Here is a 26,337-nt window from a genome sequence, read left to right on the forward strand (position 1 = left end):
TTGAGGCGTGGGTGTTAGCAACTGCCTGCCCTGTGTGAGGAAGCACCAGCAGCCCAGGCCAGGGCTGGCTGTCAACCCCTGTGTGAGCCCTGCCAGCCAAGGGCAGGAGGGTGACAGTGGGCATGGGATGAACCTGAAGGGTGAGATGGCCAAGGTGGTGGGGGTCTAATGTAGGTTTTGGCAGACTGACTTAAAAAAGGGAAGTAAAACCTTTGGCCTGTATCAGCAATGTTGTCCAGTGGGGCTAAGGAAATGTACTTGGCACTGGTGAGGCCACACCTTGAGTGTGCCTCAGTGTGTCCAGTTCTGGGCCCCTCAATTCAGGAAGAACATTGAGGTGCTGGAGTGAGTCCAGAGAAGGGCAACAGAGCTGAGAAAGAGTCTGGAGAATGAGTCATTTGAGGAATGGGTGAGGGAGCTGGGTTGTTTAGCTTGAATAAAAGGAGGTTGTAACCAGGTCGGGGCCAGCCTCTTCTCTCAGGTAACCAGTGACAGGACAAGAGGACATAGTCTTAACATGGGCCAGGGTAGTTTTAGATTGGACATTAGGAAGAATTTCTTCACAGAAGGAGGGATTAGGCATTGTGATAGGCTGCCCAGGGAGATGGTGGAGTCACCATCTCTGGAGGTATTTAAGGAAAATCTGGACATGGCACTCAGTGCCGTGGTCTAGTCAATGTGGTAGTGCTTGGTTGGACTTGATGATCTCAGAGGTCTTTTCCAACCTAACTGATTTTGTGATTCTATTTGTCTGGTCCTGGCCAGGGCTGTGAATGCAGAGATACTGCAGTGAAGGCAGCCTGTGGGATCAGAGATGAGGTGGTTGGGGCAGAGAGCTGCAGGGCACCCAGCAAGCAGTCATTGGTCTGCAGCATGGTTCATCATGCATTTACTTAAGAAAATGTCATTTTCTTTGGTTTTCAAAAATATCTATGTAAAACTTGTGGGCACATCTGTAGTGTATGTTAGGGCACTTTGTGTGTTAGTAGGTCTTCAGTGCAGTGCTGTATATATTTGTGGCAGCCTCCCAGTATGTCAGGGTCTGTAAGTAATTACTATGACCTAATTATTTTGGTTTTGTATTCTAGGATGATCATTAAGACAGAGAGTAGATTGCTTTTAAAATAGAGCATTTCAATTTAGATCCTACTTATGCATGCCATGGAGTACAAACTTGTGTTTCCTCCATGTCTCCATGGCAAGCTTCCTCTGGAATCCTAAGACTTGTCCTGCCTAAATTCATTGATGTGGAGAGAGGACCTCCTCCTCTTTCCCTCTTTGAAGTTGGTCTAAAAATAGAAAAGGGTTTCATTAAAATTAATTGTGGGTTTGGAAAAACCAATAGCACAAGCAAGTTCCTGAAAGAGGATACCCAAAGTGCCCTAGCGTGAGAGCTGCTGCACGTTAAGGATGTGTTACTCAGCCTCCTTAACCTCCCACTTTCAGGGTGCTGCCAAATCCGCCCTCTCCTTGGTCTGGCCTCTCCTATAGCCTCATTTATCTTCAGTCCTTCCTCTCTTTTTTCTTTCTATAATCATCTTCAGCTTTCTTGCCTTTTTTTTTTTCCAGTTTTCTTGTTGTTGTTGTTGTTGGTTTGGGCTTTTTTTATAGCAAATGCACTGGGTGGTGCAATTGAACAAAGTCAAACTCAATAAAGAAGACACCTCCTTCCTTATAGAGGCTTGCCGATGTATTTAACATCTGTGTAGTCTGGAAAAGAAACCGTGTATGAGCAAAGGTTAACTCTGCTAGCAGGGTTCCATATACATAGTTAAGATGCTAAGGAAAAGAAAATCCTATAGGGAGTCTAAACCCTTGCACATTCCAGAATGTCATTTGTGACATACTTTGGAGAATTGTGAATGTCCCAGGAGAGGCAGCAAACATAAACCATTTAAACAAGGGAGTCAGGGCATCTTGGTAATATAAAGAGAAAAGGAGTTGTATGAACTACTAATAAACACTGAAGCCTAAGGTGCATGTTTGTCCTGAAACTTTATAATGATGGTTTTGCCATTGACTTCAGTAAGCAAATAGTTATTACCCTGCAAATAATGAACTAAAAATCCATCCTGGGTCTCTTGACACCTTGAGAGAGATTCAGTTCATCAGCTCCTAGTGCTGTGGCAGCTGGTTGTGTTAAAGGTGCTACTTGTCTCCTGAAAAACGAACTGACTGAAGAGGAGCTATTGGGCAGCACAGTTTTGCAAGAATTTCTTCCTTATGGATAAGAAATAAGTAATAAGTAGTCGTACCCAATTTTAGCAGTTACCCAACTTACACTGTTCGGAGTACTTTAATACTACTGCCACTAACAAATTCTTGACGTTGTTGTCCTAAATTCCACCCGCGTGTCAGCTGAAGTTTAATTCAGATAATGTTTGAACTCGTGGGACGCTGGTGACGCCCTCTAGGTGCGCATGGAAACATGAGGCGTAGGGAAGGGATTTCCCGGTGCCACCGCCGGGGACGGGCCATTGCCGATGGAGCAGGAGGCGGTCGCTGGCCGGGCTTGAGGCCGGGCTGGGACAGCGCAGCGCTTGCTCCCGCCGGGAAACCGAAATAGAAAGCGGCGCCGGGGCCGGCCCGGTCCCCCGCCCTCGGAGGGGCGGGCGGTGCTACCTGCGCCCTTGCCCGCCCCGGAGCTCCGCGGCACCGGCGGAGCGGCGCGGCTGCGGGCGGACGGACGGCGGCGCGGCTCTCCGGAGCGCCGGGGTGAGCGGGGCCGGCAGGGCAGGGCAGGGGGGCCCCGGCGGGATGGAGCGGAGCGGGACGGGAGGGGACGGGAGCGGACGGGGCTGCGCTGCCGCGTTCGGGCTCCCTCCCGGCTGCCCTCCCGAGCCGTGTGCCGGGGGAGCCGGCGGGGCTGCGGCACCTGCGCTGTCCCCGGGGCTGCAGGGCAGGAGGGGGCTGGGGCTGGGCTCTGCTGCTGCTGCCAGCGCCGGGAGAGTCGCGGGTTTTCTTATTCCAAGTGAATATGTGAAATGGTGCTGAAATTGAAATTGTTGATATTTCTTGTTTCTTAACGGTAGAAGTTTCTTTTCAGAGGGATTGTGTTTTTCAAGTTTTGTTGATAAGTTTTCTTTAAAGTAAATAAGGACTTTTTTTCGTTTCAAGTGGGCAGTCACTTGTCACTTAGACCAGAAAATTATTCTCTAAAAGCAGCACAAGAGATCTTTATTATGGGTGTACGATTGTGTTGAGCCAGTCTGTGCAGGTAGTGGCTAGCTTTTTTTTTTTGGGGGGGGGGGGGGGCGGGTAAGGGGTGTTGAGGGTTTTTGTCTGTGTGGTCTTGGTTTTTAAATTTTATTTTTATTGTAGATTTTGTTCAATTTTTTTCCATCATTGACCTTTGATGCACAGAAAGTCTCGCAGGGGCTCAGAAGTCTGGGATCCAGCTACTCTTATTTAATATGGATATAAGAGTAGTCTCTGGCAGCACACTTCCTAGGCAAAAGGGGTTGGAAAGCTACGCAGAGACTAGAGAAATAAACCTTTGACTTACAAATTACTCATGTGGTGATGTTGAAATATTGGCAAAACTGGAGAAAGAGTCTTGTGCTTTAGCAACTGACTTAAGTGCTTGCATGCAGTTTTATTTTTCCGCTGCAGGTAAACCCATTTTTTTTAGCTGCAAATCTGAGTAAAGCATACTTACTGATGTAATTTCTTCATTAATCTAGATTATATAGGATGATTTAGAATACTACATGAGTGCCCACCACTGATACTAGTACAGAATTTTAGAGATAAATAGGAGGAATTCCCCATTGGAAAATGGACCTTTTTTATTTTTTTAGTCTGTAGAGGAAGTATAATACTTTTATAGTCTAGACACTGCTTTTATTGTGTAAACATTTAGTGATTAGAATTTGCTAGATATAGGGAAAAATAAAATCATTTAGGTTGGAAAAGATCTGTAAAATTATCAAGTCCAACCCAGCACTGTCAAGCCCACCACTAAACAGAGTCATGTCTACATGTATGTTTTTTTAATCTCCCCTGGGATGCTGATTCCACCACTTCCCTGGACAGCCTGTTCCAGTGTTTGACAACTCTTTTGGTGAAGAAATTTTTCCTAATATTCAGCCTCTCCTGGCACAACTTGAAGACATTTCCCCTTTTTCCATCATTTGTTATTTGGGATAAGAGACCAGCTCCCACTTCACTACCTCTTCCTTTCAGGTAGTTGCAAAGGTGAAGGGTTTGCAGCTTTTGTCAAGTAGTAAAAGAACTGAGAATATGCAGATTATAGGCACGTCTTCATGTTATTCAGAACTTTTTGAGTAATCGTGAAACTGCCAAGAGTATTATTAGTATTGTGCTCCAGTTTGGGAACATTTTGAGGAATGAAGCAGAGCTGGCACTTCCAGAAAGCTACATTTGGTCTAATCTGTACAGATGCTTTGTGCATGAAAATGCTGTCAGGGAGTAAATTAGTTTAACTGTGGCACGTATTTGTCTTTATCCACAAAAGACCAGAGCATCTAGAGGCTCATGTTTTTCTTCAGAAAGTCCCTCAGGACTAGTTTGTAACTTTACCTGACTTTACACATGAGGTCTCTTGGTTCCTTTTATGACAGTACTGTTTTTTTCATTTGAACCCCACTAATTCAGCATTAAAGGAAAAAAAAAAAAAAAAAAAAAAAAAAAAAACAGACAAAAAAAAGAACCCTAAAAACCAACAAACCAATGAATATAAGTCCTGATCTGGGGAAAAATAAAAATCTCATTTCTATTGAAAAATAACCACGTTCAGGCTTTGTTAACAGCCTATAGCTTGGTCATGGAGCAAGTTGAGGTGATAGGGGCTAGAAAACACCCACAGCATCTTTTCCTTTCTGTGATCTCTCTGAGCAGCCAGGATACAAAGCCTGGGGCCTCCCCCATCAAGTAGTGCTAGTGACCACAAAGTTTCCAAGCTGGCTGCCCTTGTGCTGGGCTGTGGGTTGATTAGGGCTGGGTGAGCTGGTGTAGAGTGCTGGTGAAAGTCACTGTGCCCATCTTGGGGAATGGGGGCTGGCAGAGCACTGCTCTGCCACCAGCACTCTCAGGGTTTGGGTCTGAGTTTGAAAAGGAACCGGCACTCTGTTTCCCTTTTCTGATGCTGCATCTGCTGTCCTCTCCTGCCTTTTGAATTTTCAGCACGTGGTCTGACTTCTTTGCCAACTCAGACACGTCATTTTACTTGGTTTTCTTCACACTAGAGCTGACGTAAATACTCTAACCCATGAGAAATATGTGCCACAAAGCTTCTACGTCCTTGTGGTGGGGGTAAGAAAGATAGTGATCATAACCAGAAACTGTACCTGGGTAAACACATTGCTCCATGGCCTCAGGGGACCGAGTCTGCTGCTTGTCCTTGAGATAAGGTTTTGTTTGCTGTTTTTCGTTTTCCCTTTTTTTTTTTAAAGTGTCTTTTTGCCTAGTTGTTATCTTTTGCCCAAAATAGATGGTGCAGTGGATTACGAAAAAAGGAAGTGAGAGCTCTCTAAAGAGGGCATGCTGTAGTCAGTTCTGCTAAAGGAAAAGGAGGTCCTACTCTTTACTTAAGCAAGCATGAGACAGAGAGAATAAAACTCAGGACCTAACCATGGAAAAACTATTTTTCACTACTGCTTGGAAATCTGGATGATACAGTAGCTTGATTCTTTCTTGAGTTGTCATTGTTTTCTGCAGAAAAATCCCCTGTTATCTCAGCCTTGTGATTACTAGCTCTTCTTTCCGTGAAGCAAATGAGTACATATGAGTACAAACCAGTCCTTCTGCTTGAGCTGGTATGCAATGGCTTTATTTGTTTTGCTTTTTTTAATAGACTGCCACAGAACTCTGTGAAATTATCATCAGTGGTAAATACGGGTTCAGAAAAACGTGATGACTTCAGGGATTCTATTGAGACCTTTTTAAATGGTTTTGAGTGATGTAATCAGGTTAAATACAAGGTAAGTGCTCTTGACATTTATGTGTTGGAAACTATTTGTGTCAGTATTTTAATGACTGACCATGCATACGTTTTTAACTTGAATATGTAACTCTCTGGAATAGAAAGGAACTTTTGGGGAAGTCGAACCCAGCTTGCTGTAAATCCATCCCAACAAAATAGTTGCAACAGTAACCTAAAAAGTTATTGTTAGGATTAGTGGGAACAGAACAAAGTGTTGGAAACCACTTCAAAAGCTCATTGCTTTTATGATAGCTCAGTTTCTGACTTTCTTCTGAAAGTCAGGGTGAAAATTTCAGTTCAAGTCTAGTTCTGATCAGTTAATTGCAAGAAAAATATGGATCTTGTATCTCAGGTGGTGACAATTGTGCACTGTACAATGATACTAACAGGTGCCTATTACTAGTGGAATGACCTTCTTTGTGACCTTTCCTTCTTTCTGTATACATCACATAAATTGTCAATACAAACTTAAACATAACTAAATGAGAATGTTAATATCTCTCTTTGTCATTCTTTTCTAAACAATGAATTCCTTTGTTTATATTGAGGGTGCTCCTTCATTTTTGCATATCTTTCACAGTGATGTATTCTTACTGTACCTGTTCCTCTTAGGGAAAGCTTTATCATAAAAAATTCTGAGAGTGAGTGACAGGGGAGGTTAACTAGTAACTTCTAAATAAATTTGGCTAGCAAATACGTCTCTGTTTTGTCTTTGCCCAGGATCCTAATTATGATTTTCTTCATAATACAAGTTATTAATGTTAAATCTGGATAATGATGAGATGCTGGTCACTTCTGATAACTCCTTTTCATTCTTACTTTGCTAAAATAAGTGTAGGTGAAAAGTGTTTTCAAGTTTGTTTCTTTTTTTTCCAGGAGTGATTTTGCAAATTGGACAGTAATGGAGTATATGAGCACGGGTAGTGATAGCAAAGAGGAGATTGACTTGTTTCTAGCTGATCTAAATATGTCTGAGGTGATAGCCATCATGGAAAACCATTATCCAGGTGAAGACATTGCAGTCTATGAAGACAGTTTAATTACCATGTGTGAAGAGGCAAATCAAAATGATGAACGTGCAGAATCATTGCTGTTTTGTGAAGGGGAGGTCTCTTTGATGTCCTCTGTCAAATACGGGACTGTGGAAGACCTGCTTGCTTTTGCCAATCAGGTGTCTAACACTGCAAAGCAATTTAAAGGATGCAGACAACAGGAATCTGGAATCCTCTTGAATATGGTATGTACATCTGTTTTCCTTCTACTTGGCATTTCATAGACTGTAGGAATTAGAAGTTTTTAATGATTCTAAATCAAGCTCAGCTCCAGAAGTAACAGGCTGGGGTTTCCTGTGCAGCCCTGGGGCTGGAAGGGATCTCTGAGCCTATCATGTCTAGCCCCTGCAGTCTCAGGCAGCTATGGAGAAAGGTTTGTTGTTCAGAAGGATCCACTCTGTTATCTCCTAATGTCACTGGAGGTCAGAAAACATTTCCCAGTGTTGAATACAAACTTGAGACAAGCAGTCAAAAAGCAAAATCTACAACTCATTTTGTCCTTTCGGTACTTAAATGGGGCTTATAAAATCCACAACTTGCACAAAAAGGAGAGAGAGTGACTTTTTAGAAGGGTGAGTAGTGATAGGACAAGGAGGAATGATTTTAAACTAAAAGTGTAGAGATTTCTTTACTCTGAGGGTGGTAAGGCTCTGGAACAGACTGTTCAGAGAAATTGTGGATACCCCATCCCTGGAAGTGTTCAAGGCAAGGCTGGATGGGGCCCTGAGCAACCTGACCTACTGGGTGACTTCTCTTCCCATAATAGGGGAGTTACAGCTAGATGATCTTTAAGAGCCCTTCCAACCCAAGCCTATCTATGATTCTATGGACTATGATGGTTTACAGGTCTGGGAGACAGTAAGAGTCTTCTAGTGCCTTGTATTCATTAGTAAAATATTCATTATGCAAACTGCCAAAAATAAAGATCTAGGATCTGACAATATAGTTCCTAAATTTGCTCTATCTGCACAAAATGTCAATAGTAGTAATCTAAGGAGAAAAAGCACATACTATGAAGTGTGACTTTAAGAGTTACAATATTATGTAATATCTCACACTCCTAAATTCAAGTACATAGATGTGTTGGTTTGGAATTTTAATTTTTTCCCTAAAATTGTTTGTGTTCTACAAGCATCTCTAGATATTAGTGTCATTAAACTTTTGTTTCAGATCAGTTGCTCTGGAAACAATCAGTGTTGCAATGGAATTCTGTTCATGCATGTTGATGTTGCTACTGTATTTTCCTAAGATACTCTACATCTATCTTCTTAAATATCCTGTATATCGTACATTTTATATGTAAACACTGGTTGCTTGAGACTTACTGGTTACTTAGGTGCAAAATACCACAGGGTATTGCTTTATTCTGATTTGGAGGGAGCATTGCAGTATTGCAAAACAATCACTTTTCAACTCTGTAACATTGAAATGACACTCAGTAATATTAAATGTTCCCTCTGCTTAGGGTAGACACTGTTCTACATACTCATGGTTGTTTTGCTTGCATATTGTTTCTACAGATGCATACAATTGGTATGAACCCAGTACTATTAGGTGCACGTGATCCCATTATGCAACTGAGGGTTGCAGGCAGGGTATTACCTGTGCATGCATTTCAGCAGGGGCACTGCTCTGGAAATTCCCACAGCATTTGGTTGGGGTCAGGAGTGTTTCTGACTGCCTGGTGACCCTCACTGTCTGCACCATGGCTTGCATCACAAAGGGTCTTGAAGTGCACAAGCTGGATTTCTTTTAGTTGGAACTGAACTGAAAGATGCATTGCAGCCACAGACAAATGTTCGCAGGGTCAGGCTAGGAACTAGTCCTAAAAGCCTCCTGAAAACATGAGTAGTGTGGTGGTTGTCGTTGTCTTGCTCTCCAGATCAGCTCTGCTCGGCGTCTCTTCCTTTCCAGGATAAGGTGTAACCCATATGGATTAGTTTCAACCCTTTGAAGTGCAGAAGTCAGCAAGCAAGATGTACAGATTGTTAGACATGTACAAATTGCTTCACCCTGGCTCTAATAAGTAGAGGGAAGGCTTGCTCTCTCTATCCTAAGCAGAATACTTTTTATTGAAGGACAGCCCCCTATGCCCCTTTGGCCAAAGTTTAAGAACTTATCCTCCCTAGATTTAGGAACTTAGAAGAATTAATTTATTTTGTGTAGCACAAATCACAAATGACAATTTTAGCAGTCAAGAAGGTACTTTCCAAATTGAAAAGCATGCAGGTAGATTAAGAGTGAAAGATAATATGTTGCACCTTAAATAGAAATCTAAAACAAATAATCTTCCTGATATGCTGTTATCTTAAAAAGAGGTGCTGAAGAGCTGAGTATTTGAGAGAGACATGCAATGTGTGACAGACATGACAGACATGTATGTGTGACAGACATGCAATGATAAATATCCTTGATGTGATTTTACATCTCTTCAAGAATTTGATAAAGTAGCAGTAAGGAGATTAATGATATTCCAGATACTGGCTGAAATAATTAGAAGCATATTTATAGGAAATATTATTAATTTTGTAGCTGAGAGACTGAAGAAGCAACATGAGGGATCAAGCAGTAGTTGATGGCTGTAGTTGGGTGTTTGGCCTCTCTCTGTCACGTGCAGAGGGAGGGAACTGTTAGGGAAAAAGATTTAGAGTAAGATACTGACCTAGGTGCCCTGAATCCCCTCCTTGCCTAGCTGGTGATACGCAAGAAGCAAAGCTCCCAACATTACCCACCTAGAGGAGGCAATGTTACTCCCACTCTTCTTTTCTAAACTATGGTATAAAACTAGAGGAAAGTGGCTGGTAAAATCAAGGCAGACTTCTTTGACCTTTTACTAAGCAGCAGAAACTCCAGTACAAGATGGGAAATTAAACTCCTAGCAGTACATGTGATATTAGGAAATGCTGAAACTCTTGCTCACATTGTATAAGATAACCTATGAGTAACAAGTATGTGGCATAACAAGTTAACAGATTACAGGAAGGACAAACATGTGCAGGTAAATCTAATAACAAGAGGTGGGTAATTTCATTAACCCAGCTGCTGTTGTTGTTGTTTCAAGACAATTAATTGCAACTTACACTTCATAAGTTAGTCACTGGAGAGAAACGTGGATGCCTGGGCTGTGAATGAATGCCACACCTCACATGCTGTTCCCATTTAGTTACTAAATAAAGACTGCTAAGCAGATCATGTGCATCATACACATAAGTGATATGGGGTTTTCCCACCATATATATATATATAAAATAAATTAGATTTGTAATGGTTTTAACTTCACTGTGGTTTTTTGTTATTTATTTAACTCCCCAGATCACACCCAAGAACGGGCGCTATCAAATTGACTCGGATGTGCTCCTGTTTCCATGGAAGTTGACTTACAGGAATATTGGTTCTGATTTTATTCCTCGGGGAGCTTTTGGGAAAGTGTACTTAGCCCAAGACAGAGAGACCAAGAAACGAATGGCATGCAAATTGGTATGTTAGCTCAGTGCTTTTATCTCTGAGCAAATATTGTATAACATACTACTGACGGTCTATTTTCAAATATGTCTGCATCAAATTCCACTGTTGGCTGATGATCATCTTGGTTTTGTTGGCTTGAACAAGGTGGAGAAAATATACACTTCTGTTAGCTTGTTTAAATTTTTTTGCTCTAAAGCTGCAAATGTTTCAGCATTTTGAAAGTTATCTAGAAGTGTGTGGAACTGGCACATGGCCTGTTGTGCAGAGTGGATTTTCTACTTGTCCTGCTGGGGTGAAATATCAGAGTGAGATCTTGTCCCTGCTGAAGGAGCTAGTAAAACCCTGCTGCTGCAGAAGTTTTAGGCTCTTGTCCTTTAACTGAGGTGCTCAGACTTCAGTTTACTCCAGTGCCATTAAAGTCCCTGAGAACTCAGTATGTGCAACTCCTACTGTGTTTTGGGCACTGATGGGGTTAAGGTTGTGAGATGCCTCAAAAGAACTGCTGAGCGCTGTCCTACTTTTATGCAAGCCAACATTTTCTTTCAGCTGTGCCTTTTAACATACTATTTGGAATTGAGCAGTAAATACTCAGGGCCAGTAAAAGCTCAGTTGAGACATTGCTCTATATCCCCCAGCTCATTAATAAGTACCTGTATTAATTCTGTGTGTCAAAGAGTTGGGCACGCAGCTCTGTGTCCTTCCCCTGCAGCCTGTGCATCCACGTGGGGACAGATTGTTTGCTGCTCCTTCATAACCCACTGCAGAATTAAAGTATCCTAATATTTCTGAAAACACAAACAGTATTTCTCCTTGAAATAAATGAGCCTCTTATTTGGTTCACAGACACAAGTCCAAGGGAAGAAAACTAAACAGAGCTGTAGTAGCTTTTCTGTGTGTAAGCAAACACTGCTTTTATTGTCTCAGCAATCAGTACTTTTTAAAGAAATATCGTGCTGCTGGCACTCCCTTCAAAGCAGCTTTCATTTCTTGTAAGCCATAAACCAGTGCTGATAAGGACTGAATTGAGGTCAGTAATGGGCCTGAGCACTGCAAGCACTGATCCACCTGTCAGGTGGGTGTGTAGTTCTGGTAGTGCAGATGAGTGCACAAAGCTAATGGAAAAAGCAGTGGGAATTTTATCTCCTTCACCAGGAAGTTTGCATAAAGCTTTTGCGTAATCACTGGATTTTGACGGGAATAACTCTTGCTACACTGCTTTTTCTGGAAGATTGCACTTTTTATTTGGGCATGATTCCAAAATGTCTCTCAGCTTCTAACAGGATGTCTCTCAGCTGCAAAGGAAGAAAAGTCACAGGAGCAAAGTACAGCCGAGTATTTTAACAAGTGGATACAAGTGCTATACTTCCTTCTTTTCTGTTATTCTATAGGCTAATTAGTGTCCACATGGATAACTTGTTTTTGATGTGAATAACTGTGGTTTTGTTCCAATGTCCTAGGTCCCAGTGGAGCAGTTCAAACCATCAGATGTTGAAATACAGGCATGTTTCCGTCATGAAAACATTGCTGAATTATACGGTGCTATTTTGTGGGATGAGACAATCCATCTCTTCATGGAAGCTGGAGAGGGAGGATCTGTCATGGAAAAGCTGGAGAGCTGTGGGCCTATGAGAGAGTTTGAAATAATTTGGGTGACAAAGCATATTCTGAAAGGACTTGACTTTCTCCACTCAAAGAGGATTATCCACCATGATATCAAACGTACGTCTGTGGGGTTCCTTGGGGTGCTTTCTGCTCCTGGCTGGGCTGGGGCCTGGGGGAAGAGTCCCTGGGACTGAGCTGGGGCACACAGCCCTACATCCCTGAGTGGGAGGGATGGATAATGCCTAACAAATGGCCAGGCCAGGTTCTGGAGGTAATAGTTACTTACACTATTTATTAATTCACTCCAGCAGAGAGGGTAATTAGAAAGTCATAGATCCTATGCCATCATGAGCAACTCAATTTAAATAAAAACCTAAAGAGTGAAGTTATCAGGCTGTGTTCAGCTGGAAGTTTCCTGCTCTTAATATAAATTCATTCTGAACGTTTCCATGCTCACCTTCATCTTATACCTTCTGTTAGGTTTCACATTTCTACACAGCTGTTCCTCAGTCTGAGACACTTGAGAAGTAAATACATAATTTGTGCTGGTTTTTTTCTTTCAACAAGTACAGAAAATTTTAATATATGTTTGCTTTTAAAAATCTCTGGATATTACATCTATAAATAATCAAACATATTGATATTCAGTCCAAATTAAATACACTGGTATTGAAATGCTTTAAAATTCATTTTTAATGTGTTGCATAAGTAATGCAACACATTTAAATTAGTATTAAATGCTGTTTCTCCCAGTACCATCTTGGCCCACAGGTAGATGCATCTCTGTGAGTTTATTTAGCTAAACTTGGGGGTTTAAAGTATAAATATTCAGACTGAAGCATTCCAATAGTTCACAGAAGATGATTATTAGAATTTGCTAAATTTTTATCTCAGTTTTGCGTTTTTGGGTTTTTTAATTTAGTATGGGCCAGTACTTCAGATGTAAGCCTTTGAGGTTCTGACAGCTACAAAATTACTTATTTTTCCCCTTAATTTTTCCATCTCATTTGTAGTAAGAGTCTTTCTTATGGGTTTATCTTAATTGGCAGTAACAAAGACATTAATTAAACAATGTAAAAACCAAAGCAGCCCAAAGCCTACTACATCTAGGTAGTGAATAGGAGAACCAGCCCATTGTGAATGTGGTGGATATGAGTGTATTTCACTTTTTCCAGCCTGTCCCCATGCTGGTGGATGCAGGGCAGATGATGAGGCAGAGGTTGCCTGGGGCAGATGTGGTTGCCCAGAGGTGCCTGGGGTGAGCCCTGGCCATGCTTCTGCCTGTTTGGTGCCAGGGTGAGCTGGGTACACCAGGTCTGAGGTGGAGCCATGCCCACTGCCTGGCAGGGCAACCTCCAAGCAGGGAGCAGTGTGTGTTTTCCCTCCCCAGGTGGAATTAATAGAAAAGACTTTCCCTAAACCTCTGATTTTTTCCTCACTCCATCTGCTGCTTTTGAGTTGCAGTTGAGTCTGTTCTGCTGTACAGAAGATGGGGATTTTATTGAGAGTAAAAAATGCCCTGAACAAGGAAGGGGAGGAAGATATTCTGTTTCTTGGGAGGTGTTCAGTGCTGCCTCTCCTTTTAACCCTTGGTTGGAGAGCAGTGAAACCATCAGGCTGTTTGGTTGAGGGAGCCTCAGTCCAAAATCAGCTGCAGCTGGGGCTGGGTATGGTCCCAGGGTATGGTCCCACTGCACTGTGGCAGTGTGGCCCTTTGGATGATCTATTATGGGATGTTTCAAATCCATATCTTCAAAGTTATCCCTAAAATGACAGATTTACGCAGTCTGTAGCACTGGTAAGGAGGCAGTTGTGTGAAGCATTGCTGCTGGAATCAGAACTGCTGAAATCAAGTCTGCCCTCCCACTCGGTGGTCATGGTAGGCACTATCAAGACAGAAAATGGCCCACAGTTTCCTGTAAGGGAAATGTATTTCTGTTGTGTAACTTGGAGACTTCATTTTACCACATCTTCTGAAACAGCAAACAAGAATTTCTCAAGGCTCACACTGAGCACTACATTCTTAAATATTTGATCAGAATTGCAGCTGCAAACAAAGCCTCTGAGTACAAAGTTGTGCCTTAGGCAGAATTTTATGAAGGAAAGTAAATTAAGCTCCTAGATACTGCTGCAGTTCTGAGGGAGTTTGAAATGCTCAGTCTTCTATTAATTTTACAGCCATTGTCTGTCCTCTGTTGTCATGCTGAGCTGCTCTCACGGACCAGTGCAGGTGACTGGTGTGGCTGCTGTGGAGGGATCCTGGTTACTCTCTGTTTACAGTCTTCACTTAAATTGTTACTCTAGAACAACCTCTTGGTGAGCAACAGTTGTGCTGTTTCTAGCCAGAGCTGCACAGCATGATCTCCACCTTGGAGACCCTTAAACATCTTCAGAGCACTGTGCTGTGGTGCCTACCAGTCTTCTGCCTTCCTCCTCTACCCTCACCTGTTTTCTCTCTTTGTCTTTTTTTAAATTTTAAGCTAAGAAAATGACAAAACATTGGCTCTTTTACATAAACCAGGCCAGTTTGTTTTTAAGATACAATTTAAAATCCAACCAAATCATTACCAGACCTATTTTGGCCAGAGGGATATTGGCTGTAGAGAGTGGTTGTGCTAATTTCTCTCCCTTTTCAAGCAGGCATCTGAATGAAACAGGAGTGTTGTAAAATAAATACCAAACATGCCAGACACTTAAATGATGTAATTTTTGGTTTTCTTTTAGCGAGCAACATTGTCTTTATGTCAACTAAGGCTGTTTTGGTGGATTTTGGCCTAAGTGTTCAAATGACTGAAGACATTTACTATCCCAAAGATCTTAGAGGAACAGAGGTAAGAAGCTTGAGGGACAAAAGCCCTTTTATTGCATTAGTCCTATGGTTGTGGTGTTTAGGCTCAAATTTGAAGCTGGAAGGTTAGAAGCATGGGTAAAATAGTTACTATAAAACCTATGAAAACTTACAAATATTAATAGAGTCTCAATTATATTTTTATTTTCAACTTGCTGAAGGGAATGCTTTGAAAGCCATGTCATTTTCTCTGCAGTCTAAATTGTTAGCAATTGTTCACTGAAGTCAAGCAGTACTCTAAGGAGGGTTGTTTGCAGTGTTTCAGCTGCTGATCAGAGACACTTCAAACAGGAATCTGTTCTTTGCTCTAGCAAAGATGTCTTCTGAGATACTCACTATGGACTGGGGTGACCTGTTCAACACCGTACTTGGATTCCTCCTCCTTCAAAACCACAAATGTACAGATGTCTGGGTTTCATCTCTTAGCCCTTCTAAGCTCTGTTCCCCATCTACATGTAACCCTTTGGTTCTTCAGAGGTTGTGCATGGCAAGGTTCATGATTATCTGGTAAAATTGCTTAGACATTACAGTAATGGAGATGGGGTCCTTTTAAATGTGACTTTTTGATTCTGCACACCCCTTGGGCTGCATTCCTGCAGAGGTGTTTCCAGGGCTGGAGTTTTAGCAAAAACAATTAGCTGGGACAGCTGCTGCAGATGTGGCATTTGTGCTCTCTGTTGCTGGAGGAGATTGTTTACAGGAAATGCTTTAGCTGAGATGTTTGCACTTACCCTTTTAATAGCCTTCCACATGTGTAAAGAGGAAATCCCTGTGTAACTGACAAAAAACATTTCACTTTTTAGAAGGGGAGGATAAATCAAGCTTTCACAGAAGGTCAGGTTTGTTTGTTTATTTTTTTCAAGATGATTGAGAAAGCACTTGAATATTTGTTTTCACTGTCTTTCTAGTCAGGGCAGTTAAGAGCTTAAAATGCTTGCTGAACTGGAAGCAGCCTGCTTTCTGGCACTTCATGCATGAGCTTTGTGGGGTTTTTACTTTGGTTTGGGGCTTTTTGTTTATTCAAGGGGGTTTTGTGTGCTGTTAATAAGAACAGTGGTGGGTATGAGTTGGTAGGGTATTTCCCAGTGATGGAGATGTGTGTAAACAGGACGTTTCCATGATTGTGGAGCAGACTAGTGAGGATCCACTTCTGGGTCTTGAAGTATAGGCCAAGGTTGTGTTAGTAAGAACAAGTGGAAAGTGAAAACATTTCAGTGTTTGCCAAGTGAAAAACCACTTAGCTTTTCATTTAATAGGAGGAGAAGTCCGTGCACTTTAACACCTGCAGTCCTGTTCTCAGAAAGCTGATAATCCCCCAACCCTGAAATACAGCCATGTTTGGTGTTTGCTGTCTCAGGGGAGCAGCAATCCTGCTGCAGCATTGCAGCCAGAAATGAGTTTGGAAAGACACTGGGAAAGGAGATTTTCAGATACCAGTGAAAGACTTGCAGCTAATGTTTCTAATGCTTCTGTAGGTTTTTCTGCTCACAGTCTTCATTCTAGGCATCTTCCTCGCCACAGTGCTTAATCCTGTCACCCACAAATGCCCTCTGTAGTCTAGCTTTCTTGATGATTTTTTTTTTTTCAAAGTAAGATCTAACTCTCCAAAGTCCTCTTGAGTTTTGCACCCTGTATTATGCAGCCTTATGAAGTGGTGCCGTTGTCCTGCTGTTCCTGCATGAAATTGTGCAACCCCTGGCTGGGGCTCTGTCACTGCCAGCAGCATTGTGCCAGTGAGCTGGCTGGTTTCTCTTACATCTGCTATTGGCAGGGACTTGTGTCCTTGAGGGAAGAGGCAGGTGGAGTAACCTTTGTCCTGTGCATGTTCTCTGGGAGTTAGGATTTCTATTCACTTCTATAGCACAGGAAGTCTGAATGTAGTGAATTTTCTTTGTGTTTATAAAACATGAGTAGTTACAATTCTGGCCAAGGGGATTGAAAGATAGTTAAATTTTGTTTAGATGGTGTAGTGTGAAAAAAACTGGTGTTCCTGCTTTTGTGTACAAGTCATGCAGAACATTAAACTGTGGTTGTTATGAAACTGCTCTGCAGGAAATACTTTTCCTAGGCAGTTGCTACACTTTCTGTTATGCTTCTGTCACTTTGTTAAAATATGTAAGCTTCAGTTACAACCATTTGAGGGTAAAAAGTTGTCTGCAAAAGTTTATTGAGTGTGGAAGGTATGATTCATTTTCAGGAATGCTAAACTAAAACTAGTGCAGCATGAGGAAAGGACTGGTTTTTAGCTGGGCTCTGACTGGTCTGACTGGCAGGCAAGTGCCAGCCCACCAGTCAGAAGGAATGAGAATGGGAAGTTATTAATGGCTTGAGCTGTCTGCTTTGGTGACAGCAGACTTTAGACCAGTCTGAAATTAGAGCTTTGGAGCTCATTTTTGATTTTTGTCCCTGTGCAGTCAAGGTGCATCTTGAGCATTTTCTCGCCTTAACTGCAGACAGGATCTTGTTCCAGCATTCTTTTTTGAAGGCAGCTGCTGCTTGCTTATGTAGATTGCACTCAAGTTGCACTGTATTTGCCAAAGACTTCTTTTTACAAAATAAGAACTTCTGTTATTTTCTCCTTATGAGACTTAAAGGTGGAGGGTGCAGATCCACTGATTCTCTTGTAGCCCAGTCTCTTGCTACTGACTTATCCATTGCTTTCTTGTAGAGGAAAGCAATGGATAAGTCAGTAGCAGCTGCAGACACCTGCTGAGGCTTTGCACGCACTTCCAATCACAAGTTCTATTTGCAGATAGGAATGTAATTTACTGGGAATTTTTCCTTGGAATCTGGTGAGCCCTACAGACATTCTCAATCTGTGATAATAAGGAGTCAAACCATGTGGTGATGACTTAACTTCCTGCCCTTGTGTGAGTTAATGGCTTTTAATGTGATTCTTTGTGTCAGGATGACTTGAACTAATTAAAGTTTGTTTGAATCCTTTAGAGGGAAATTGGGTGAGGGAAAAGTAGGAATGAGAAGCAAATACGGTAGCTTGCTAACCCAGTGTGCTGTGAGCTGTGCCCATGTGGTGTTGAAACCTGCTCCCCAGGCCAGTGGCAGTGGCAGAGCTGTGCAGGGTGTGCCTCCTGCATCCTGCCTGTCTGGTTCTCCTCCTGCTGCACTCTGAGCTGCCTGTTGCTGGCAGAATCTTCCAAGATCCTTCTTTAGACTCTTAGCAAATCCAAATGTTCAGTGAAATGTTTGGATGGAAACTATTTTGGTTTCCATCAAGAAATATTAGAATTTTTGGTTTGGAAAAAGGCTAGAAGGGGGATTCTTGTCTTCCTAGGTGCTCTGGGGTAATCTGGTGCAAAGAGCACCTAACTTTTAATTTATGCATTACCTAGACCTGGCTTGTTCCTCATCATCCCATGTCTCAGGATAATGCTCCATTGTGCAGGTTAGTGGATAAGAAGGAGGCAGGCGTATATCTGTCAGTTCTGCTCTGAAGGGTTGTGTAGAATTCTGTGTAACAGGGAGCTGAGGGGAGGACTCCTACCCCCATCTGAGCCTGGGGTAGTCCACCCTCTCTCTTTAGCTCATGCCCAGCCACTGTTCAAGCAGGATGGAGCTGTCTCAGCAGTGCCCCACAAAACAAACTGGCAATTCAGGCCGCTCCTTTTGCTGTGGAGGGATGAGGCTTCTGCTACTCATCTGAACAAGGCAGAGCCATGGCTTGAACCTCAGCCTCTCACAGCTCAACTAAAGCCCATAGCCACTGACCTATGGCCTGTCTGAGGAGGCCAAACCTGGAATATGAGTTTGTCCAGGTACTGTCTCTTTGTTCTACTCTGCATATGAGTACAGCCAATCTTATTTCCCAAATGTTTCTTGCAGGTTCACTACTATGCATCCCTTCAGAGCGGGGTTTCCAGGATCACAAAATACCATTGAGTCATCTTTGGTTGTTGTTTTCCCCTGTTGAGTAATCTTTTATTTTATTTTTTTTTACTATTTTTCACAGATTTACATGAGCCCTGAAGTTATCCTTTGCAGAGGCCACACAACAAAAGCAGACATCTACAGCATGGGAGCTACTATTATTCATATGCAAACGGGCATCCCACCCTGGGTGAACAGATACCCTCGTTCTGCATACCCCTCCTACCTCTACATTGTGAGTGTGCTTAGCAGAGCCAGCTCACTATCAGCTGCACGGCTTCCTGTACTCTTGTTGAGAAAACTCCAGTTGTATAAAAAATATCAAAATATTTGTCAGAGATGATATCATTCTTTTTGCTTCGGGGGAGGGAGGGAGGGAGGGAGAGAAGAAGTGGGTTTTGATCTCTTAGGGGAAGACAGAGACTGAGCTGGAGTTGTCTCTGTGATTTGTATTTCAATTTACAGGCCTTGGGTTTACTGGAAGGACAGGGTTAGATCACTGTGAGACTTGATTGAAACAAGCCCATCTGTCTTCTACTTGTCTGTTTTCCTTAGAAGTTGACGATAAAAACTGGAGCCTGGCAGATTTGATTTTTTGACTCTTCCAGTGTGGTATAGAAATCTGGTGAATTTGCATTGCACTGGATTTTAGGCTTACTTGAAGTTATCTTTGAGTTTTTAAATTTATTATAAAATCTGATTTTTAAAAAGTGGGTGTTGTGTAGTTGCATGTTCTGTTCTAGTTGATCATCCCTACTTAGGGAGGTGATGAGTCCTAATTGGGGAATTCCCAGACCACTCATGTGGTTATCCATGACTTCCTCTTTCACTGTTTTTGGAATAACTGTTTCCATGGTCTTTTTTTATTCCAACAGATACACAAGCAAGCTCCCCCTTTGGAGGATATTGCTGAGGACTGCAGCACTTCCATGAGGGAGTTGCTGGAAGCAGCTCTGGACAGGAACCCTAACCACAGGCTGTCTGCAGCTGACCTGCTGAAGCACGAGGCCTTGCACCCACCGCCGGAGGAGCAGCCACGGTGCCAGAGCCTGGACTCGGCGCTCTTTGAAAGGAAAAGGCTTCTTGCCAGGAAGGATCTGCAGCTGCCAGAAAATATCACAGGTATTGGGATCAGCCTCACCTGCCTTGCACTTTGTAGACTTTACTTTGTGTCAAATCTTGATTTGAGAGAGTGGTAAGGAACCAATGAAACTCACAGCACATCTGGAAAGTGACCAGTGAAAATCCCAGTCGGATGAGATCAGACCCTGAGGTCAAGGATCTGTAAAACGCCCATTGACCAGTGGGGAGGAACCTAGCCTGACTTCTGTGAGCTCCTGAAGGACTGGCTCTTGGAAAAGCCATGGCAATCATTCAGGGCACTTCATGTCATGAAGTATAGATTGCTGTCCTAAATGGACTCAATTTGACACTGTACTAGAGATGTTTTATGGACCCTTGATTTGTAAGCAATGACAAAGTCCAACAACCACCAACAAATCCAACACTTTTTGCCTTTTTAAGGAAAAACACACACACAAAGCCATAACTAGTGTTGCTGAGTGTCAGCAGTACAAGCCCTTTGTTTTAAAACTAAAAATGACTGTGGGATAGAATGCTGTTCCCCTTGTGCATTAGTCAGTGCTTAATGAAGGATACTACACAAACTAGGTAGGAAACAGCTCTTTCAAGCCCAAGTGAGATTTAGTGCCAACAACCTGCCAACAGGCTTCAAAATGCTTTTCTTCTACTTACTTAGTACATTAGGAGGGTTCTGACAAGAGGCATTGAAAGACTCTTCCCAGACAAGTGGTTCATTTAATTGGAATAAATATTTAAAAAGATATCTGTGCAAAATTTTGGGTACTGTAATGCATAATTGTTGCAACAAATTCACTGAAAAAAATCAGTCACAGTTTTTGAATTTAGAATGGCATTGTACCTTCTGGATTTTGCCTTGGGGATGCACAATCCTTTGACCAGCTCAGACCATCTGAATCAATTCTTTTGAAAATGAAGAGAATATTGGATCATTAAACTTGGACTTTATTATAGGTGTTTGAGTCTCGAAGACACTCATTATACAAGTATTCAGGGGAATTCTGCCATTGCAAACCCAATCTGTCTTTTCAGACCTTGATTTAAAAAGAATAAAAAATCTGAAATGGATGGTGCTGTATTTGTTCTCTACTGTCACATCCAGACAAAGATGCTGTCCTGTGTTTAGATAAAAATTTCCCTCTGAGGAAGCAGAATTCTCAGATGGCAGAAAGTTTGCACCAAACTCTCCTTTAGCACTATAGCTCAGAGGATGAGAAAGCTCTGCCTAACTGTCCCAGCTGATGGAGACCTTTTTTTTTAAGTAGTTGAACACACTGTTTGCAGTTGCAAACTGCTTCTCTTTCTTTGTCCTAGAGCTGTGGGTTGGCTTGTTAGATTTTATTTTATTTGAGGTTTGACTTATGTTGTACTGAAAATTTTTCTAAGCCACATATTAATAAGATCAAATAACAGGCAAAATATTCCAGTAGTACTGACAAATACGAAAATGGACTGATACAGCTATTTTTACAGTAATTACATACTTTCTCTATTTTCTTTTTAGATTCCTCATTGTGTAATGGGAGCATGGAAGAGTCAGACCTGCTAAAGAGACAAAGATCTCTCTACATAGACCTTGGAGCTCTAGCTGGTTACTTCAATATTGTTAGGGGACCACCAGCCTTAGAATATGACTGACTCAGTAACATGTTATGTTGATGAGTCAGAAATGGACCTCTACCTCTTCAAACTTGGTTTTAAGACTTGATTTTCCAATTTGTACATAAAACTATTGCCATTATAGGCTGTCAAATGTGAATAGTGTTTAATTGCACAGATGATTAAGCTAAACCCTTAGGGGGTCTGATAAGCTGATCCCAAGCAGTGATGTTTGTGTGTCTGCTGGTTGACCAACAAGAAAATGGCAAAAAGAACACTGCTGCTGGGAATGTCTTAATCCAGGATATCTTCCTGTGCTGGGCCTTGCACTTTTGTAAAACTTGTATTATATGCTTGCAAATAATGTCAGGAAAAAATATAATATAATTTAGCATGTGGGCTGTAAGATTCAGTCTCTCTGAGCTGTCCTTAGAAAATACATTCCTGCCACCCCCCACCCCCCAGAAAAAAAAGGAAAAAAGAAGTCCTTGTTTTGACCAGTTAAATACTGGTTCAGTCTTTTTTTGTATTTAAGACTTGGTCATTCTTGGTCTTTAAGATTTGGTCAGCCTCTAGGCATTCTTAATGAAAATTAAGAATGTCTGTAGGGTCAGATTATCACTTGTTTGCAGATGTGTTTTAACTTTGCATCTTTCCTGGGCAGTGGGAGCTAAGAAGGAGGCTGTCCCCTTCTCTGTGGGTCAAGGGAATCTTTCCCTGGCAGTATCAGTCAGCTTTGGGATTTGCACAAGTTACCCTGGCAAAGTATGACAGTGACTTCCTTACTATGTTACAACTACTGCAAGGGTATCTATGATAGTTTTCAAGGGTAGATCAAATGTTAATGCTCTTTTGGTAACAGTGGGCAGGCTCCTAACTCTTGCTTTTTAATACTTTAAAATTGTACACTTGTATAATTGCTCTGAGTGCTATGGTTTGGAAAGTGTGTCATTAGTGACAAGCAGTGTTTATGTTCCTATGGAAATGGAATTATATTGTTCTTGCTGTGCCTCATACATTTGAAACATGATGTTTTGGATGATAGTAAAACTATGTAAACTGCATAGTTCTGTACATCCCATGGGATGAGAACGTAAACTTTTATAAAACTCTTTCTGATGCTTAGGATGACTCTTTATAAGCATTTGTGTTAAATGGCATACTGTGTATGTTGTACACTGAATCTTTTCTGAAGCACAGTCTCTTTTTCATGTCTGTTATTTAATGCTGCTTCTCTCTAACACATGGTCTTAAACACATGATTTCTAGTTTGATACTGATATGGTCAAGTGAATAAATCCAGCTCAGTGCCTTGAGATGTGGTCGTTGTTCCTTCACCTTCAAACACAGCATGGGGCTGCAGCTGCATTTGGGCCAAGACCCCTACCATGGCCCAGGTACACTGCAGGCATCACCCCACTTGTTGGGAAGTAGGGTGAAGGTGATTGCTGATGGATTTTGGACTCTGGTAATGGATAGTGTTTCTGGCAGAATCTCCTTCTCACACCCCAACATTCCTTATGGACTGCCTGGATGATGCACAGTAGTTGTGTACAACATGGAGCACTTCAGTCTTGATGTTAATTGCTGCCAAAAATGCTGTTGGGAATAACCCACTTGCTCTAGTGCTTGGTGCAAAATCTCTAGATAACAAGTTGCTTGGAGCAGAGCTGTGTGAGGGAGCCCTCTTAGTATTTATACTGACTGTAGTGATCAGGATATTCAGGAATCAGACTTTCCCTTGGCTAACTTAAGGAAAACATGATTGATTTGCATAACATAATGGTTTGGATGGTCACCTTTGGTTTCAGAAACCTGTGTTCAATTTTATGATCTTTTACTGATAGCTTTTGATGTTTAGGAGATTAATAGAATTAGTAGGAAGCAGCTTTTCACGTAACTGGAGGTGGGTTTATAATCTCTCCCCCAGTTTCCCTTCTATAAAATTAAGGTGTTTATTCTTACCAGACAATGGCATGGGGTTATGCAAATGCTTTTCAAATGCCTGCATACTTCAACAATGAGATCATGTCAAAATTGCAGCCTGCTAGGGGTCTTTTACCTTTGCTTTAAAAAATGTTACACTGACTTTTCTTCTATTTTTTTTCTGTAATGCCATTCTCCTTTCCCCCACCCAGTTAAATGTTTCAGCATGGAAATCTGCAACTGGAGACACTGTTTAATATAGGCTCACTATTTCATATTTGGGTTTATTTCTGGCTGTTATATAGCTTCATACTAAGAAAGTAGTAAGTGACCAGGTTATCCAAAATAATTACAGTGTGTGTACTGCCAGACATAAGTAATAGGGTTTGGCTGGCTTAACCAATAGCTCTTTATAGATACATCCACATGTCTGAACAGTACGAGGGCTTCAGGATAATTATCACTTCAGAGGACTGGTACACAACCAACAAGCAGCTGTTCAGGTATGCTGAACACCAAGCATTGCTTCCAGCTCTGTCAGCTTTCTAATAGCTGGGGACTGTTTCTCAGGTGAGCCTTAGGCTGCAGCATAGCAGGAATTTCTCTCTGGAGCAATACATCCCATCCCAAACATCCCACATCCCTCAAGCATATCCCACGGTAGTGATCCCTGTGTTGTGTCCACTTGTTTATACCAGCACCTGGGGAATGAGGTCAGGGAAATGAACTGGGTTAGAAATATCGTGGGAGGGGGAAGATGACTCCTCTAATCTGGTTGCCTGAGCAGCTGTGTACTCACAGCAGCTGAGGCTGGAGGTGAGGGGGAGGGAATGAAAATGGATGGTGGGAAAACCCTGTGCTAGTAGCACAAGTCCCAGGGTCTGGCTGGTCAGTGCTGAGCCATGAGATTTTGCAAAGGATTTGTCTCTGTTTATGTTGATTTTGGGTGTGTAGTTTCATTTTCTCTTGAGGGAATACTAACTCATGCTAAACTGCAAAGGAAAACACAAGTGCAAGGGGAAACGCACTGCTCACAATAACTGATTGTGCTGGTTTTGGCTGGGGTAGAGATAATTTTCTTCACAGTACCCAGCTCAGAGCTGTTTCAGCATTGGGCTGGGAATGGTGTTGATAACAAGGGATGTTTCTGTTGTTGCTGAGTGGGGCTCACAGTGTCAAGGGTTTTCTGCTTCTCTCACTGTCTTGCCAGGGAGGAGGCTGGGGGTGCAGCAGGAGCTGGGAGGGGACACAGCTGGGACATCCCTCCTGACCCAAGGGATATTCCAGGCCATGCAATGTCAATCTCAGTGAATAAAGCTGGGGGAAGGAGGGGAAACATTCTGGGTGATGATGTTTGTCTTACCAAGTCACCATCACATATATAATGGAGCTCTGTTGTCCTGGAGATGGCTGAACACCTTTCAACCCATGGAAACTGGTACATCAAATCCTCGTTTTGCTTTGCTCATGTGCACAGCAATTGTTTTACTCTTGGGCTGTGTTTATCTAATCCATGAGTTTTCTCACTTGTACTATTTCAGTTCTCTCCCTCATCCTGCCAGAAGGGAGTGAGTATTTGGTTGCGTGCTGAGGGTAAATCACAACACTGATGAAATTAGGGAGTCAAATGTGCCTTTTATTCTCCTGGGATTAGCAGGTTTCTTATCTCAGCTGTGACCCTGGGACTGAGATCACTGTGACGCTCCTCTGCAAGGCTTCCTGATGTTTGGAAGTTTGACAGAAGCTGCAGGAGCAGTACAAAGCAGTTTCCCAGCACTCCCTGTGTGCGGAGCTGATGGGAATGGGGAAGGAGCCTCTGGCCATGGATTAGTCCCTTTGTTGGGACCTTGGGCAAATAGTGCATTGCTCTGGCTGATTGGCAGAAAGGAGCAGCTGGGGAAGAGTCACTGTGACCCTGCCACAGCTGGGAAGGCCAAATTGGCTGTCTGGGAAGGACTGGGACATAGGGAGATGCCTGGTGCTGTGCATGGCCAAAGCTGGGAATATTGGCATGGCTGGGAACAGCTTCCCTTGGGGCTGTACTAGCAGCTTCCAAGGCAGGCTCAGACACCATGAAGGCTTTTTTTGCTTCCTATGCTTTGCTTTGCCTCCCATGCCCAGGGACTTTGCAACACAAATTCCCAACACAAGGGCACCAAATCACTGTTTGGAGCCCAAGCAGCCTTCTCTTTTCTTACAGGAAAGGGCCAGCAAGGTCCATTTCTAAAACTGTTACCATCTAAAGCTAACAAGTTGGGCAAGGTGAAAACAAGTCTTTATAAATTGTGTGCTGACCGAAATCAGCAACGCCCAAAAGAAATTCCAGCCAGACTTTGGGAGTGGCTGGTTCCAGTGCCATGGGTGCACCCTGCTGCTTCAGGCTGGTCACCAGACACAGCCATGCTGACAGATACTGGGGCGTGGTGACTCACCAGGAAGGAGGTGAGCTGCTGTGACAGCTCTGCTCAGCTGCACCCACAGCTCCTGGCACGGCAGCAGCACGTGGCCCCTGAGCACAGGGGCAGCCTGAGCAGGTCCAGGGGCAGGTGGGTTGGTCCAGAGAGGGGCTGTGAGGGGGATGATGCTCCCAGAGTGAGGTGTGCTGGAGAAAATGGCTGTATCTGGTCCTCATCAAAGTCACATGCAATGGCAGCCTCAAATCTGGTCTGGAGTGTGAACCCTGCTCCTGCAGGAGCCATTCCCAGAGGAGGGATGCTACATTGGTATGCATGCACAGAGACCAGCCCCACTTGCAGGCTGTGACATTAAGCATAGTCTTTGTCTCTATAAAAAAGTCAAATAATTAGTGATGTTTGCAGAGTTTAAATCCTTCCTGGTGCTCACAGCAAGTCACATGCTGAAGTGTCATGCAGCCAAAGGAGGGTGAGAGATGGAAATGAGAGAAGGCAGGGAGG

General features: G+C 42.7%; 1 protein-coding gene across 1 annotated transcript; it reads left to right on the forward strand.

The window, feature by feature from the left end:
* Positions 1-6,830: 6,830 nt before the first annotated feature.
* On the forward strand, positions 6,831-21,535 carry MAP3K8 (mitogen-activated protein kinase kinase kinase 8). The gene is made up of 7 exons (XM_058036009.1): positions 6,831-7,181; positions 10,309-10,473; positions 11,919-12,180; positions 14,788-14,894; positions 18,879-19,031; positions 19,672-19,918; positions 21,402-21,535. Exons 1-7 carry the CDS (start codon positions 6,846-6,848, stop codon positions 21,533-21,535), a joined length of 1,404 nt encoding a protein of 467 aa, XP_057891992.1. The 5' UTR covers positions 6,831-6,845.
* Positions 21,536-26,337: the final 4,802 nt, after the last annotated feature.

This window comes from Melospiza georgiana, chromosome 1 (assembly GCF_028018845.1).
Source record: "Melospiza georgiana isolate bMelGeo1 chromosome 1, bMelGeo1.pri, whole genome shotgun sequence".
NCBI classification, from domain to species: Eukaryota; Metazoa; Chordata; class Aves; order Passeriformes; family Passerellidae; genus Melospiza; species Melospiza georgiana.

Bases quoted from the DNA above. Each gene is read 5' to 3' on its own strand.
- MAP3K8 (XM_058036009.1), top strand. From the start codon at position 6,846: ATGGAGTATATGAGCACGGGTAGTGATAGCAAAGAGGAGATTGACTTG. The intron at 7,182-10,308 runs GTATGTACATCT...TTAACTCCCCAG, and splicing joins CTGGAATCCTCTTGAATATG to ATCACACCCAAGAACGGGCG. The intron at 10,474-11,918 runs GTATGTTAGCTC...CCAATGTCCTAG, and splicing joins AACGAATGGCATGCAAATTG to GTCCCAGTGGAGCAGTTCAA.